This window comes from Lycorma delicatula, chromosome 4, assembly GCF_047948215.1.
Source record: "Lycorma delicatula isolate Av1 chromosome 4, ASM4794821v1, whole genome shotgun sequence".
Taxonomy (NCBI): Eukaryota; Metazoa; Arthropoda; class Insecta; order Hemiptera; family Fulgoridae; genus Lycorma; species Lycorma delicatula.
In genome coordinates, this window is record NC_134458.1 from 62,345,798 (window position 1) to 62,359,297 (window position 13,500).

General features: G+C 34.4%; 1 protein-coding gene across 2 annotated transcripts in view; it reads right to left on the reverse strand.

Moving 5' to 3' along the window:
* The window catches only part of LOC142323459 (KICSTOR complex protein SZT2-like), a 342,875-nt gene that overhangs the window by 140,227 nt on the left and 189,148 nt on the right, over window positions 1–13,500 (reverse strand). For both annotated transcript variants that reach the window (XM_075363101.1, XM_075363100.1), the window contains one exon: window positions 8,909–9,164. In XM_075363101.1, coding sequence (XP_075219216.1) covers window positions 8,909–9,164 — 256 coding nt within the window. The remainder of the gene's footprint in view (window positions 1–8,908; window positions 9,165–13,500) is intronic.

The following is a 13,500-nucleotide window of genomic DNA, read 5'->3' on the forward strand; positions in this document are numbered from 1 at the left end:
ACTTACTCTGTAACAGTATTGTACAAGACACAGAGTCATTATTCTCAAGCCAACTTTATCAGTTTCTAAGCAGTATCATATTGTGTGCATATCCAAGAGTGTCCAACAACACGTATGCACACTCCCAACATTTATGCCCATCTCTGATGCAATTTCTGTGATGGTTATACAACAGTCACCTTCCACAAGGTCACGAACGGCCTGAATGTTGTCATTATTGATGCTGATCCGCAGTCAACGTTTATGACTTTTGTTCTTCACTGCATCATAGATAGCCACTTCAAAAATTTTTTGGCCCAATGAAACAGTTGAGTTTTTGACAGGACAGCATCTCCGAACTGTGCCTGGAGTCAAGTCAAAATTTCAGAGGATTTGACACCTTCACTGACGAGCAATCGTATTATAATTCATTGAGGAACAACTGATGATACCTCCTGCTCAGACATTCTGCTAATGATGTGGGAACATGAACTATGTATGGGCTTGGCTGGGCATTTGCTTCCCTCCACACATATCTAACTAACTAACCACAGTTCCCCCACCATATTTACTCTCTTCCTCAGTCCTCATGGCCAAATTCCAGTTTTTATCTGAATAACCCTCGTAAACAAGTAATCATTGGTTATCATGAGCAAAGAAAACTTTTCTTTTCTGTAGAAACATCTGCAAGTATCAAACACAGACTTAGAAATATATTTTTTTTAAATATTCAAGTTTCTGTAAGTACTATGGATAGTAGGGAAATAAACATAAAAAACAGATTTTTTAAGTATCATTATAGAAGACTGCTTGAGTCGATAAACTTCGAAATGAAGTTGTTTAGACTTTTTGTTATTCAGTTTCCTTACAAAGTCAAATTTTATACATATTAAATTCAGTAGATCCATCTTATCTGATAATTAGTTACTCTCTAATTTATACCATTTCTTCAAAACATTTTGACACTTTGGAGAATTTGTAATAACAATAATAATAATGATTGATTTTAGCAATATTTTTCAAAACAATTAACAAGATGAAGGGCTAGTTTAATGTATTAAATCACTAAATACATTATTAATATCATCACTAGAATACTTCTCATTAATAAAATGACAATTTCCAAATTACTAATATGATTAGAATGTACTGTATAGATTTGTTAACAACTCTCACACGGTGAGAGTCGCACAGTCATACAAACTTTGCTTTAAAATAAAAAGTTCATAATATAAACAGTCATTTATGGGTTAATAATTAGCTAGATGAACCGAGGAATTAAATACAATGCAATTTACTTGTCAAGTAATAATTGACAAACTTCAACAATGAACAATAATGGGAATTTAGTAATGCAAAGCAATCAATATTTGACAAAGAACTGGAAAGGATTAAGGAAACAAATAGATATAAGAAAACCTTGTGGAAAGATCTTAAGAAAATGAAGACCTGACAAGAGATTACAAATTGCAAAGGGAAAAGAAAGCAAATAACTAAAAATAAAAGATGTGAAATGAGATTTAACATGTTGACTGCAACATTCACAGCAAATTGGTTATGGTATAGAATACCTGGCCCACAACATTTTTTTTTTTTTATTTTAATCATTACTGCAAAAAAAAAATCATATTTAACAATATCCATCCTCACTAACTCCCAAAACTGTATATTAATGGGCCATGTGTGAAGCACTTTAAGGTGAAAATCATCTGCTGGTCCCAAAATAGAAAATTTGTCAGAGGAGAAAATAAAATTTTTGTATGGATATAATGCATTCCTTTAAGGAGCTGAGTGGTATATTAAATAAGGAAGGAAACTGTGATTCATATAAAACCTCTAGGATTTGTAAAACTGAACTCCTACCAGTTTTTTTATGAAATTACACTGCTCAACATAAAATTTGGAACTGAAAAGGGAGTAGGTGTTTTCTATATAGTATTTTATATGTTGAATCTGAATATGTATTCCAAAACAATCATCACGTAACGTTCTTAAGTTATAACAATTTTATGAAGTATTTTAAGTAATTAAGTATTTATAAATTAAAACTTAATTATTTTTATAATTAAGTATTTCTGTAATATTTCAGTTTACTTTCATTCATTAAAACATTTTGAATTTTGCAATGAATAAAAATCAGGCTTGTAAAATTCTCCAAATATTTTTTTATATGTTTGCGGAGGATTCACCAAAAAAGTCAATGAAAACCAATATCGAATCTGTTGAAAACTGCTTATAAACATTATTCTGACTGACCCTTAGGAGACCAAAATAAATCCTGGGCTCCACATGCTGCATGCATCAAGTGCCTATGTAGCATTTGTCTTTTGGCATACCTATGATTTGCTGAGAGCCTAATAATCTAACAATGACTGTAATTTTTGCTTAAAAAATATTACTTGTTTCAATTCAAACAAAAAAAAGCAATATTGCATAATCAAATATTCATTCAACTATGAGACCAGCACTTCATGGTGTTGACTTACCGATTCTGATTGCTCTAACTTCTTGGAAAGAAATTTCTGATTCTCCAGAAGGCTCGATTCATGAATCCTCAACTTCAATAAATATTAATTACATTACAGAAGAATCAAATACTGAACCTCACCTCATCACACAAGCAGAACTGAGCGACCTAATTTGTGATTAATATTTGTCAAAACAACATACAGAACTCCTAGGTTCACATCTTAAAGAATGGAATTTATTAAACGATACTAAAATTTCAGTATATAGAAAGTGAAACAAAAATTTACTGAAATGTTTTAATTTGATTCTGCCATGATGTTAGGGGGCTAATGTCTGACTGAACATTGAATATGTTATTCATGATTGGCACTTAATTATAGACTCATCAAAAAGAAACTTAAAGGCAATGTTGTTGCATAACTTAAATAAGTTTTCTTCTATACTGGTAGCATATGCTGTAGGAATGAAAGAAACATATGAAAGTATGTCAAAAATTTTAAAAGCTATTAATTATGATGAACACTCATGGCAAAACATTGCTGACCTGAAAGGGCTTCTTCTCGGTCTCCAGAGTAGCTTTACAAAATATATGTGTTTCTTGTGTTTGTGGATAGTCAGGCTACAGATAAACACTACACAGTTAAAGACTGACCAAAAAGAAATCAATTTACCCCAGGAAAGGAAAATGTTGTCAATATGTCCCTTTTCAAAGCAAATTGTATTATTTTATCACTTCTACACATAAAACTAAGCATGATGAACAATTTTGTAAAAGCATTATTATATAAAGATGGAGATAGCTTTAAATATTTGGCTAAGGTTTTTCACAATTAAGTGAAGCAAATTAAAAGAGGGAATATTCATCAGGCCACAAAATAAGAAAATTAATTTGTGAAAATATATTTGACAACTTACTGAATCCTAAAGAACAAGCAGCATGGAATTCATTCAAAGAAGTCGTTACTGGTTTTCTTGGAAACAATAAAGCTGAAAACCATAATCAACTTATAAATGAACTCTTAGTGAACTACAAAAATTTAGGCTGCAGATTGTCATTGAAAATATATATTTTACTTTCTCATTTGGACTTTTTCCCTTTAAACTCAGGTGACATCAGTGACGAACAAGGAGAAAGGTTCCACCATGACATATTGTAGACAGAACAACATTATCAGGGCAGATGGGATGAATCTAAGATGAGTGACTACTGCTGGATGATAAAAAGAGAAGACTTCATTGAACACAAAAGGAAAATAAGAAAAAAGAAATTAAGATAAACGTAGATGTCTGCAATATAAAGGTAGGAATTTAATGGCAATTATTATTATTAATATTATTTTTGTTTTCTATTATTTAAGAAGTTTCTCAATATTTTAAAGGGTCATAACTAAAAATCTGAGGGTGATGAAAAAAACTGATTTCATTTGAAGATTCAGCATAAAAATACATTCACCTACTTTTGTCTCGGTTTCAATTTTTTTTTTTTTTTTTTTTTTTTGAGCTGTGTTATTAATTTGACTATGCCAATCAATCTGTAATATAAAAACTATAAAGTTTCAGTTTCTTCTCATTAATATAACAGTGTAAAATGAGGACTTATGACGTTTTTAGTAAGTAACAGTAAAACTGAATTAGGGAGTCAAAATAAAAGATGTAATGCAATATATATATAAAAGGCTACCAGAATATTCAATTCAGCAAACAAAAAAATTAAAAAAAAAAAAAAAAATCTTGATAAACTCAAACAATTTAATTTTTTCAATTTTAAATAAATTATAAACGAAATAAAACACATTAAGTTTCACTATAACCTACAACACAATGTCAAAATAAAACATATTCAGTATAAAATGGTAATGGAAAATGGCCCTAATTGTAAATAATCATAATAATAATAATACTAATTGTACAACATGTTCCACTGAAAGTAAGTAAAAATAAAATCTACTATAATCTTGAGACATAATAATTTTACACATACTGATAGCTCAAGTCATAAATAAAAAAGAATATTGCAAGGAGCATTGAAAATTATCAGTACAGATACAGAGGCTGTTCAAAAGGTAATGATAAAAACACTCTACAGAAAAAATATTTATTCAGTCTTCCAAATCTACATACTCTTTTTCAAAGTAACCCTTCTCAGTTCTAATACATTTTTCCCACCATTCCTACCACTTTTTAAACATGAACACCAGACCATCTTTCTCGAGCTCCTTGCAGTGCGCCTCCACAGCTATGATTACCTTGTGATTGGTCTTGAATTTCCATCCTCCTGAGTGGAAAATTGACTTCAAGGAACAGCCAAACGTCACAAGGGGCCAAATCTGGACTGTACGGTGGATGAGGTACAGTTGTGATGCTGTGAGCGTTCAAGAAATCAACTACAGTGTGAGCAATGTGGGGCCATGCATTCTCATAATGCAGTAAAATTTTGTTAATGTTCTTGTGCGACCATTTTTTTCTTAAAATGATGCAACATTGTGAACTGATTTGTAATAATCTGCCGTGACCGTCTGGCCTTGAGGGACAGCATGTTGGTACAAAAAATCCTCGAAATCGAAGATTATCATCATAACCTTATTGGCGCTGCGACTCATCTTAGCTTTTTTCAGAGGTGGCAACTGCGCCCTTTTCCACTGAGAACTTTGTTGTTTCAGTTCTGGATAGTAGTGATACATCCAAGATTCATCTACAGTTATGATTAGATTCATTTCTTCTCTTGCTTCCCCACAAAACCGTGATAAACAGGTCTTGACACAAGGAAAAAACAATGTTGCATTTGCTCCGGTGTGAGCAGGCATGGCACCAATCTGCAAGACATGTCGCATGGCCAAATCATCATGCAAAATCAAAAATTCACTGCCAACTGAAATATCTAGACATGCGGCAAGTTCCCTAATGGTAATTTGTCGTTCTTTGTGGACAATAGCGGCAGCTGTATTCTTTACAATCTCAGTGCGAGACCTTGAAGGGTGCCCCTTGCAGCTCATTGGTGATGCTCTCTCTACCCTCCTCGAATGCTTTATACCACTTGTAGAAGGTCACCTAGTTCATAATATCTTCACCATACGCCGTAGTTAATAATTCATGTGTCTTTTCAGTTCTTCCCGAGTTTCACTAAAAATTTCACGTTACAACATTGCTCTAACTCTTTATCCATGCTGGACATGGTAGGCAAATATCTGGCACACGTTACATGAATTGTGACATATGTCCAATCACTACATCAATCGACTTGAAACTGATCGTTATAGATGGCTAAAAGAATGGGCTACAAGATGATATGCAATATTGCCACCCTTTGTAACACATTTTCCCTCAGGGTCACTATTATCATTTCTTTTTGAACAGCCTTTGTATATACGAATCAGTGTTTGGCAGAAAGAACGTTCAAAGTTGAATATCTTACTGTAAACCAATAAGATCTTGAAAAAAATAAATATAATGTACACATCTAAGCCAAATGGAAGAATAAAAACTTAACTGTCTAACTTCGACTAAAAAAATTACTGGATGCTACTCTATATTTTCCAAAGCAGTCAGATCAATTTTTAATGCTTAACATATCCATTAATGAGTGTGTTAAATACTAAAATAAAAATTTGTCCGTAAAATTCCTGGACATTTTAAATAAAAAATATTCAGCCTTGTTGCCTTAAAAGTAGTCCACTCCACCTTTAAACGCACTGCTCCCAACATTTCTTCCACCCCTGAAACTGTTCCGAGACATTGCCCAGTTCAGTTAAAGGAATTTAAAGAGCCAATACACTGAAAACTTCAACCTTTCAATTTCATTTTAATTTGGGAAATATTAAAAAAAAATCAAGTGAATAAGTAGGGTTTGGAACAAATGTTGTCTGTTTTGCCAAAAAATGATTAATAGTGATTTGTGCAGAAGTGCAATGTGAGCATAGAACATCCTAATTTCTGAACTTCAAGACTTTTTTTCTTATAGCCTCACAAAGACATTTCATTACTTCAAGATAATAATTTTTATTCATTATCTTGTCTTCTGGAAGAGATTCATAATAAACAGCACCCTCAAAGTAAAAAAAAAAAACTATCAGCATGACTAACATTTAACTGCACTTGTCAGTCTTTTCGGTTGTGAGGACTCTCTTTTAACCCAATGTGAAGATTCAGCTTTTATTTCAGCATCGTATCCATAAATTCATATCTCATCTCCAGTAAAGATATAGTTTTTAAAAATTTTAATCCTCATTGGCTCGATTAAAAGCTCTTGACTCGTTCAACTTGATCCTATTTTTGCTTATCGGTCAAAAGATGAGGTACAAATTTAGCTGTAATGCAACTATATGCATTAAATTTTGTGAGAAATTTCATAGTATACAGTTTTTGAAATGTTTGCTTCTTTAGCTACCTCACAAACATCTAAATGACAGTTAGAACAAATGAATTCCCTAACTTTGTAACAATTTTATCAGTTTTTGGTGGACAGGGCCTATGTCCCATAATCATAATGATTATGATCACAGTTGAAGTACAGCCACCTTTAAAACATTTTCACCACTCATACATTTAAGTTCAGCTTAAACCTCATCTCCACATGTTGTTAGCAACATTTCAAATGTTGCTGTAAAAGATTTTCCCACTATAATACAAGATCTTACATTAATTCATTGATCATGAAATTCACTAATTTTAAATGGAATAAAAATCTTACGGATAACACTTGTTGACACAAACAGAGTAGTATGAAAACTGTGTTTTCTCTGGGCTATACCAAATATTGCCATTAGGTGGAAGCGTAATATACGTTCCACTAGTAGTGCTGTGGTTATCACACAATTTAAAAGGTTCAGAAATTTTATACAAAATCGCATATATTTAATAGATTTATTAAAATCTGTAGATGATAATTCTTAAGTTTTTATACACACTGGTAGTGTGCAGAAACTCTAGTGACTCCTAACCCATCAAACTAACTAGTAATATATTACACACATGCAAATACTTTATATTTATAATTTTAAAGTATACTTAAATTCAACTAATCATATTTTTTTCAAACTAGTAGAGATTCTAAAAAAAATAAATTCTTACAATCACTCCACAGTAAAATCATTTTAAAATATTAAATTTCTTTGTATTAGCAAATACACAGATAGCAATAACTATGTATAACAAACAGAAAAATAACATTATCATTTATTTATAACATTATTTCAATCCTTATACATGATTACTATAGCAATTTTATACAATAAACTAATGGTTACAACTAGAAAAAATTTAAGTTTTAAAAAACATTAAATATTAAATAATTTTTTCAGTGGTATAATTTAAAAAAAAAGAAATAAATAAAATCTTACTTGGAATAATTAGCGTCTTAAAAAAAAACATTCTACACAATATCCAGGAGAATTATTGCAGCACTCCAACTGTGCCCTGACAAATTTTCTTTGTTGTAAAATCTACACTTCTGACCTACTTCTATGGTCTTTACTGAATTTTTTTTCTTTCTTTTGTCTTGTCTTTAGTCATTACTAAAGTCTTTAGTCATTACTTTTGTCATTTTACATAAAAATGTGATAGTTACATTAATCTTTCACAAAAGTTTTCATCAGCAGAATAATAATAATTGTATTAGGATATGTTCTTTTCTGGAAACATTTTTGTACAACAAATGACTGACCACGTATGATTAAACCCTTTGTAAAATAAACATTTGTAAAATGTACACACCAATTTTATATACTGACATAAAGTTTTATAGTTTCAGCGATAATAGGCTAACATACGATCCTCAAGGTCAACACCAGACATAATTGCTGTATTTTAAAGTTGCAGTAGGTTTTTATTTTCGTTTGTCCTCTTTTATTATTAACTTTTTCTGTAACATTACTAAACTCAGAAGACATAAATGAGATTTGTCTTTCCACTTCTCACACTGAATGTATGAATCTAGATCACTATCTGGGGAATAATTTTTCTCACTTGAATACTTAAATATTCAAGTTGATGTTGGAGGTCATGTTTGATGGTCTGGAAGGTCCCAAATCATCATTCATAATGACAAAAACACTACTTAAAATAAACACACAGTATAATAGACAGAAACTGCACATTTATGCATGAATGTTAGTTTACAGTACTTCAAGGTTAACAGAAAGATGCCATAGTAAAATGCTGGAAATCTGTGTAGATGGTAGGTTTACCATCGATACAATTTACATCGGTACACAGAAGGAAGTATCAAATGAAAGTGAATAGTATTTTAATAGTCAACTAAAGCATCATCAACTAACAGAATGTACGTATAACGAGTAATGAGAAAAGATTTTTACAGTAATAACCAGATAAAATAAATGATATAACATTATGACCATGAGTTTTCCATAAGTTTTAGCAAAAGTTACTATATTATTATAATACAAGCAACTATCAATTACTACAAACACTACAATATAAATAAAATTAAAAATACTACACAAACCTGTAAAAATGTTGGCATACTGTGTTCAGGACCATACACAAAATGAAGTGGTATAGTTTCTAATAGACAACTCGATCTACCGATAGAAGTTAAAACATGATTTACAACAAATTGTAATGTTTCCTCAGTTACAGGTGCAACATCTAAAAGGAATGCTGCTATTTCATCATGCATCAGCCATTCTATTTCTTTAATGCAAGTAATCACAGCACGTTGTTGATACTCCGGTAGATAATGCAATTTCTCTGGAATGGTCCTAAAAAATGTTTAATAGTATCATAAAGTTGGTAATATTAAGTAATTATTAAACTAGAAACAAAAGAGAAAGATACTGTATGCAATTAAACATAGTCTAGTACCATGACATCTTTACATTTACTTAATTTAAAATTGTGTATGATTTTTTTTTTAAGGAAACTGCTTTTTTACTTGACTTTATGAGAAAAACTTATCAGTCAAATGCATTACCAAGTAGAAAAGCTTACTTGATCTTAAATGGATTTTGATATCTTTTATATTATTAGAAAGTATTAATTTAGCAGATTATAGCAGCCTTTTAAAACAACTAAAGTTCACTGTGAATGTTGGCCTTATTTAAGTGAGTAAAAAAAGAACAAAAACTACCTATATGAGGCATTATATATATATATATATATATATATATATATATATATATATATATATATAATAAATTCACAAAACAAAATTTTAAACAGAGAACCATTTTAAAATTAAAAACAATTTCATAAAAAAATTCATTGTCATCAACTTTTGGTCTATCCCCCACTCCTGAAGTGGCTTACTCATGACATCACCCAACTCTGTTTCTATCACCACCACCACTGTTTCAACAACTACACATTAGATATGTTACTCTTAACATTTTACTCCATTTTAAGCCTAAAATTTGTCTCTGAGATTTTTAATATTGTACAGCATCATGGCTTTCTCAGTATAATAAAGAGTGCAACAGAAATAATTAAGCAATTTTGAGGAATTACAAAAAAGTAACAGGGGTATATAGAGAAATGTTTTTGTTTTCTAAATTAGCAATACATACAGTTTAATAATCATCAAGTTTTGAAAATAATGTCCTTAAGATGGTGGCTGTTAGCACCAATACTGATGGAGACAATCTTTGAACCTTTGTACACTTCATTCACATATATCGCAGGCTATGGCATTAACTTCTTCAATAATCCATTCCCTTAGCCCTGGCAGGGTGTGAAGGTGACATTTAAACACCTTTTCCTTCAGGTATTCCCAAAGAAAGAAATCACATGCTCAATTGGATGGCCACACAGGCTACCCCACAGAGAAAGCAGACATGTGGGAAAAATTTCTCTCAAAACATTAAGTGAATTTTATACTGTGTGAGCTGTAGCCCCATCCTGTTGGAACCACAAGTCCCTGAGTACCTCTTCTTCAACAATCTCTTCCATTCTGGAAATAAGAAAATTTTGCAACATTGAGACATAATGTTCAGAATTCATGGTCACAGTAATACTGTTCTCCTCAAAGTACGAGCCTATCACGAAAAGATAATGATAAGGCACACAATACCATTAGTTTATGGGAATGTTGCACCTAATTTGATGGTCTTTCGTGAATAATTCAGTTATTTTCAGACCAGTAGTATAAATTTTGATTATTCACAGACCCGCTGGGATGAAAATGTGCCTTGTCCCACTACTAAAGAAAGCTGCCTCAGGAGTGATTTGTTCAAGCATATACTAACACAGATTTTGGCAATTGATGTAGTCTGCTGGGCTCAATTCTTGAAAGATTATTATTATTTTGAAGGATTGAAAACTCAAATCAAAATGCAGGATCCTCCTAAAACTGTGACCTGACATCCCCAAGGCAATGCTCGATGATGCTGGGGTATGCTCAATGTCGTACTGGTGTTGGGATACTTCCAGCTTGGATAGAGTATCGATGACTTGCTGGCAAAGTTGGGAAGGATTCTGGACAGTCTCCCAGGCATCAGAGTGCTGATTGCTCTGGATGCTAATGCCAAACCTCCCGCCAGGGGTTCACCACACACTGACCCAAGAGACGCAGGTCTTGGCAGTTTGTTGAAGCCAGGAACCTCTACTCAATTAATGACACAGAAACAACCGCCAATGTTCTCTTCCAAACTGGGGGAAAGTTACATCGACATCACTTTTGTGACGGGCGACTTCCTAAGAAGTACAAGTAGTTGGACTGTCTGGCCCAAGGCCAATGTGAGCGATCACAGGCTTATAACCTATAGATCATTTACAAAGGTGGTCTAAGAGCTCCATATTCCGGTCACTATAACCTAAGGGGCCTGGATCAGGACAGGTTGCAGCACGAGTGCGCAGCTGCCTCGCAGGGGTTAGAATGGCGCATGGAGTACAGGAAGGAAGTAAAATTGATGGCTGAATAATTTGGCTGGGTCATCAAGACTGGCTGCAATTGGGTCCTACGGCAGCCTCAGCCAATGGATGGACCCTTAGGTAATGGCCAGTCTGCTGATTAGAGAGTGCCTGGAGCCGTCATGACTACTGCTTCCAGGGAGCCATCTGTTAAATGCAGGCAGAAACCCGGGAAAGAGTGGTGGACCTCTGAACATAGCTTGCTGCATGCAAGAGTTAAGTCTGCTAGGAGAAGATACCAGCATCATCCCCTAACAGGGATTATCGTTGATGACGCATACGCTGAGGGTCTGTGGATCTACTGGCACACCCATAATGAGTATGTTCATGCCATCAAGGAAGCCAAACTCAAGTTATGGCAAAACTCCATGCGTGAGTTACAGTGCAACCCCTGGCAGCTTGCAAAATAATGTTGCCAGCCAAAGCCACTGCACGTGCTGTCCAGTGTTTGATGCAGGTTTGGTGGTCGTGACCCCACTTCAACATCTGTCAAATTACAAGGAGTTCCTAGATACTCTATTTCCAGATGCTCAGGAGGTGAAGCACAGGCAGACGGTAAGGGCGGGGGCTATGCCCTCCCCTGGTGTATGGGCTGTGGATCCCATTGATATAGACCAGGTGGTTTCTCCAGTGGCACTGAAAAAGGTACCAGGGATTGACCAACTTGACCCGGATATAGTATTCCGTCTGCTGCCTGTAATAAGAGAGCTGCTTGGCAGGCTGTTCTCGTGGTGCCTAAGCTGGGGCTGCTTCCTGACTTGGAAAGTGGCTATGGTGAGGGTGCTCTTAAAACCAGGAAAGGATTCTGGTAAGGTTGACACTTATCGACCTATCAGCCAATTGCCAGTAATCAAGTTGCTTGAAAGGCTGGTTGTGAAATGGCTCTGGGAAAGCATTGAGGTGAACTGTTTTCTAAATCAAGGCCAGTATGGCTTCACAAAAGGGGTTGGCACCATGGATTACATTTTAAATGCTCCTGCCAAGGTGGAAAGCGCCAACAGTAAATATGTTTTGGCAATTTTTATATACATAGAGGCAGCATTTCCTACCTCGTGTTAGAGTTCTGTCCTCTATGAGTTGGAACGCCGCAATGTTCCTGTAGCCCTGCAGGCAGTGGTACATAACTATTTGTCTAACCGTACAGCTCTGTTTAAGGATGCGCACCTGGTTGTGGAAAAATCCATTACCAAGGGAAGCCTGCAGGGTTCTGTTCTTGGTTCCCCCTGCCGTGGAACCTGGTATTTAATGGATTTCTGGGACTGACATTTCCAGAAGTCATGGCCCAGGTTTTTGCTGAAGACTATCTCCTTTTAGTTCTTGGTAATTCACCACAGCTAGAAGACCAGGCTCAGGCGGCCTTGTCAACCATACAGGACTGGATGGATATTCAAAATTTAAAGATTTCTGTGCCCAAGACGAAGTTTATGCTTCTCAAGGGTGCAGACAAATTATCGTATAGTCGTAACCCCCATATTAAATATAAAGGCTGTGTAATCAGCCGAGTTAGAGTTCATAAGTACTTAGTTGTTTTTGCTGCCTAGATGAAATACATTTTATCACGGATGTCATATATATTTCTAGTAGTTGATGGGATGCACCTATCCATTTTAGGAAATATATTACAAGTGAGTGGTTGGGACATGTAAACCAATGGTGTATGGCACCACGCTTAGTCCGCTCACGCTGTTAGGTATGCTCTAGGAACTATGTTAGGATACTGGTCGCTAAACTGTTTGAGACACAGTTGCTGTTTGTGGCACAGATATTTGGTCTTATGCTTTATGGCGACTGAATGGGGTGATGGAGGGAGAAATGCCAAGAAAAAAAACAAAAAATACCCAAGACAACAGCATGACTCTGAGTAGAATACATCTTGGCAATTGCTCAATTACTGTTCTCACCATCTGCACATTTTCGGGTGTTCTGATGGATCTGCGTTGGACAGATGTACCGCTTCTCAGTATGCTAACACTTTCCTCCAACTACCTAACCCAGTACTGAACTGTGTTTGCATTGGAAACAGCATTGTTGCATGAAATGTTGAATCGTTGCCGAAAAGCTCTTTGTATTGCAATAACAGATCAGCAATAACAGATCAGTTGTTTTCAAAATACACGCACATGGCAAAGCCACAATGTGCTTCAGTCTAAATCATATTGGCTTACTAAAATGGAGTCAACAACAGAACAG